The sequence below is a fragment of the Podospora anserina genome, chromosome 6 (genome assembly GCF_000226545.1).
Source record: "Podospora anserina S mat+ genomic DNA chromosome 6, supercontig 2".
Lineage (NCBI taxonomy): Eukaryota > Fungi > Ascomycota > Sordariomycetes > Sordariales > Podosporaceae > Podospora > Podospora anserina.
Genome location: NW_001914857.1, coordinates 2,638,887 through 2,641,436, shown reverse-complemented (window position 1 = coordinate 2,641,436; position 2,550 = coordinate 2,638,887). Strand labels below are relative to the sequence as shown.

Genomic DNA, 2,550 nt, shown 5'->3' with positions numbered 1-2,550 from the left:
GTTTTTGGAAGGGTGGGGGGGAATAAGTCGGGGGGGAACAAGGAGCAGGTCAGGGCTGCGGAGGTGATGTAGAGTGATCCTCGGCCTGTCTCTGGCTTTGCTCCTGCTGCTTGGAGGAGGGTGGGGGTGACGTTTTGAAGCAAGGAATTTCTTTTGTTTTAGACCACATCGCATCACATCACAACCGAGTGCTGTCACGTCGGGGACGTTGTGACAGCAACCGAGGCTTTCTTTTGTCAAAACACACTTTGCGAAAAATCATTAGCTCCGGGGAAAAACGAGAAGAAGGTTGGAGGGAAGGGAGTCAAAGCATTATAAACGGCGAGGGTCTCTCTGGGGTTCTTGTACCTATTTGGAGAAGGCAAATGGCAAAGGCGGCAAAACAAACGGTGATCAGGGGGGGGCATATTCTGGGCTTTTTTTGTTTGTTTATTTTGGGTGGTTCAAAATAGCATAGCATCATCTCTTTTCATTTTCTGTGAAGACTTTTCTTCTTGTTCATATTTCCCTTCTGTTCGTTCTTCTTCAGCATGTTGTGGTGTGTGTAAGTTAGGGACTGGCTGGCTAGTTAGTGAATGCGAAGGAAGAGGGGAGTCGAAAAATACAAAGGAGCGCGTTTGTTCACATCTCGAGATCAAATACATGATGTTTTGTGATGGTGACCTCAGTAATTTGAAGTGCTTGTATTTGATTGATTAAATGACTACCGCTGCCATGTCTTCACCACCGACCAACCCCTCAACATGTATCATATCCCGAATAACTGTCTTGGTAGACTTCGCTGTAATAGGTCAAACCCAACCAAAAAACACACAATTACAATCTCTTTTCCCCCAACTACCTTCTCCCCCATCCTCCTCTCCCAAACCACCACACGAACCCCCTCCAAACAGCAGGTCCAGCAACACCACCCCCCAAAAACCTTCCCAACACGCCCCAGCTCCAAGCCCCTCAAACATCAGCCCACCAAGACGCCGCCCGCCGCCGCTCCAAAAGAGCATTCGTCGTTCTCGGAGGAAACCTCGGCGGCACCCCCCCCCGGTCCAAAGACCCCAAACATCAAACTAAGACACCTGTTGTTGCTGCTGTTGTCCCTCCCCCCCAGTCGTCGCCGCCCCCGCCTCGGTGCCAAACTGCACCGGCCCCTTGGCATACCTCCCCACATACGCCCTCGCCTCCTTCTCGAACTCCTTCCTCTCATTCTTGTACTGCTCCGCGATTCTTGTTTCCAATGGGTCATCCGGCTGCGGCTCGACAAGCAGTTGTCTAATTGCCTCCAGCACAGTGACAATCTTGGTTGACGGCTTCCAATTGTCTGTTTTGAGCAACGAAAGGCAGATAGAGCCGTTTGTCTCGTTGGTGATGTTGGGGTGGTAGATGCGGGTTGCGAAGGTGATGGTGGGAGGTTTGAAAGGGTATTCTGGGGGAAATTGCACAATCAGGCCGAATTTGCCGCCGGAGTAGATTGATTCTGGGGGTGCGGTGAGGGTGATGTGCCAGAGGGAGATGTTGGATTCCGAGGGGAGGGTGATGGTGATGGAGGGGGGTGGGGAGGTGAGGCAGTCGTTTAGCTCCTGAAGGGCAAAAGGTTAGTCAGTTATTGGGGGGGAAAGGGGAAAGGGAGGGGAGGGAAAAGTAAGTACCTTGGTGATTCTCTTGGACGAAGACATGGTTGCTGTTTTGCCTGATTTGGTGATGAGGGGCTCGGTTTTGGTTGGAATAGATAAGGTGGTAGCTCGTTACGGGAGGAAGAGTTTGGTTTGAGAGGGAGAAGATGTCGACGAGTTATGGGATTTGAGAGTGGAAGTAAGAAGATGCCTGGAGGAAAGTAAAAGTGTTTGTAAAGAGGAAGCTTTAGAGGCGTCGGCCAAGACAGGACCCCAAGCACATGCAGGGCAGGCAGACAAGGCAGGTGAGTTTGGTGGGGTTGCAGGTGACGCGCGGGGTGCTGCTTGCCCAGCAGGATGGTGGGACTTTCCCGGCAGGCGGGCTAGCCCCGCCTCCAAATACAGGGGTAGCTCTCGTGAGCTTTGATGTCATTGCTTTTATCAGCAGGCGAGGATGAACTGACAGAATGCGGCAAGAGTAACTGTAAATTCTTAGAAATACTAGACTAGAAGGCAGCGCTGTGGAAATAGGTCATGATGGACTCATCATAAAACATGCAAATCAACGCAACATTTGCAATGCCCCCATAACCCTTTTCGCTTCAAACAGCTACCCGAAATCACGGACGCCCTCAATTTAACCACCCAGAACACATATGCACCCGCCACTGAGCTTAACAGCAAAGCCCTACTCGACATCCTGCTCTAGCCCCTCATCCTCAGTAGCCTCTTCATCATCCTCCCCATCTCCAGCCTCCGCCATCTCCACCGGCCGCTCATGCCCGTCCTCCTCCTCTTCTTCCTCAGCCTCTTCCGCCTCATCCTCATCATCGTCCTCGTCTTCCTCCTCCTCACCATCATATTCATCATAATCATCCTAATCATCCTCATCATCAAACTGCTCCCCCTACTCCACCTCAATCCACCACCTCCTCCTCATGAA

At 51.6% G+C, this 2,550-nt stretch overlaps 1 protein-coding gene across 1 annotated transcript; it reads right to left on the bottom strand.

Moving 5' to 3' along the window:
- Positions 1-1,064: 1,064 nt before the first annotated feature.
- On the bottom strand, positions 1,065-1,670 carry PODANS_6_7130 (uncharacterized protein; the record flags this gene model as incomplete). Its single annotated transcript, XM_001910590.1, has 2 exons — positions 1,065-1,574; positions 1,644-1,670. 2 exons carry the CDS (start codon positions 1,668-1,670, stop codon positions 1,065-1,067), a joined length of 537 nt encoding a protein of 178 aa, XP_001910625.1.
- Positions 1,671-2,550: the final 880 nt, after the last annotated feature.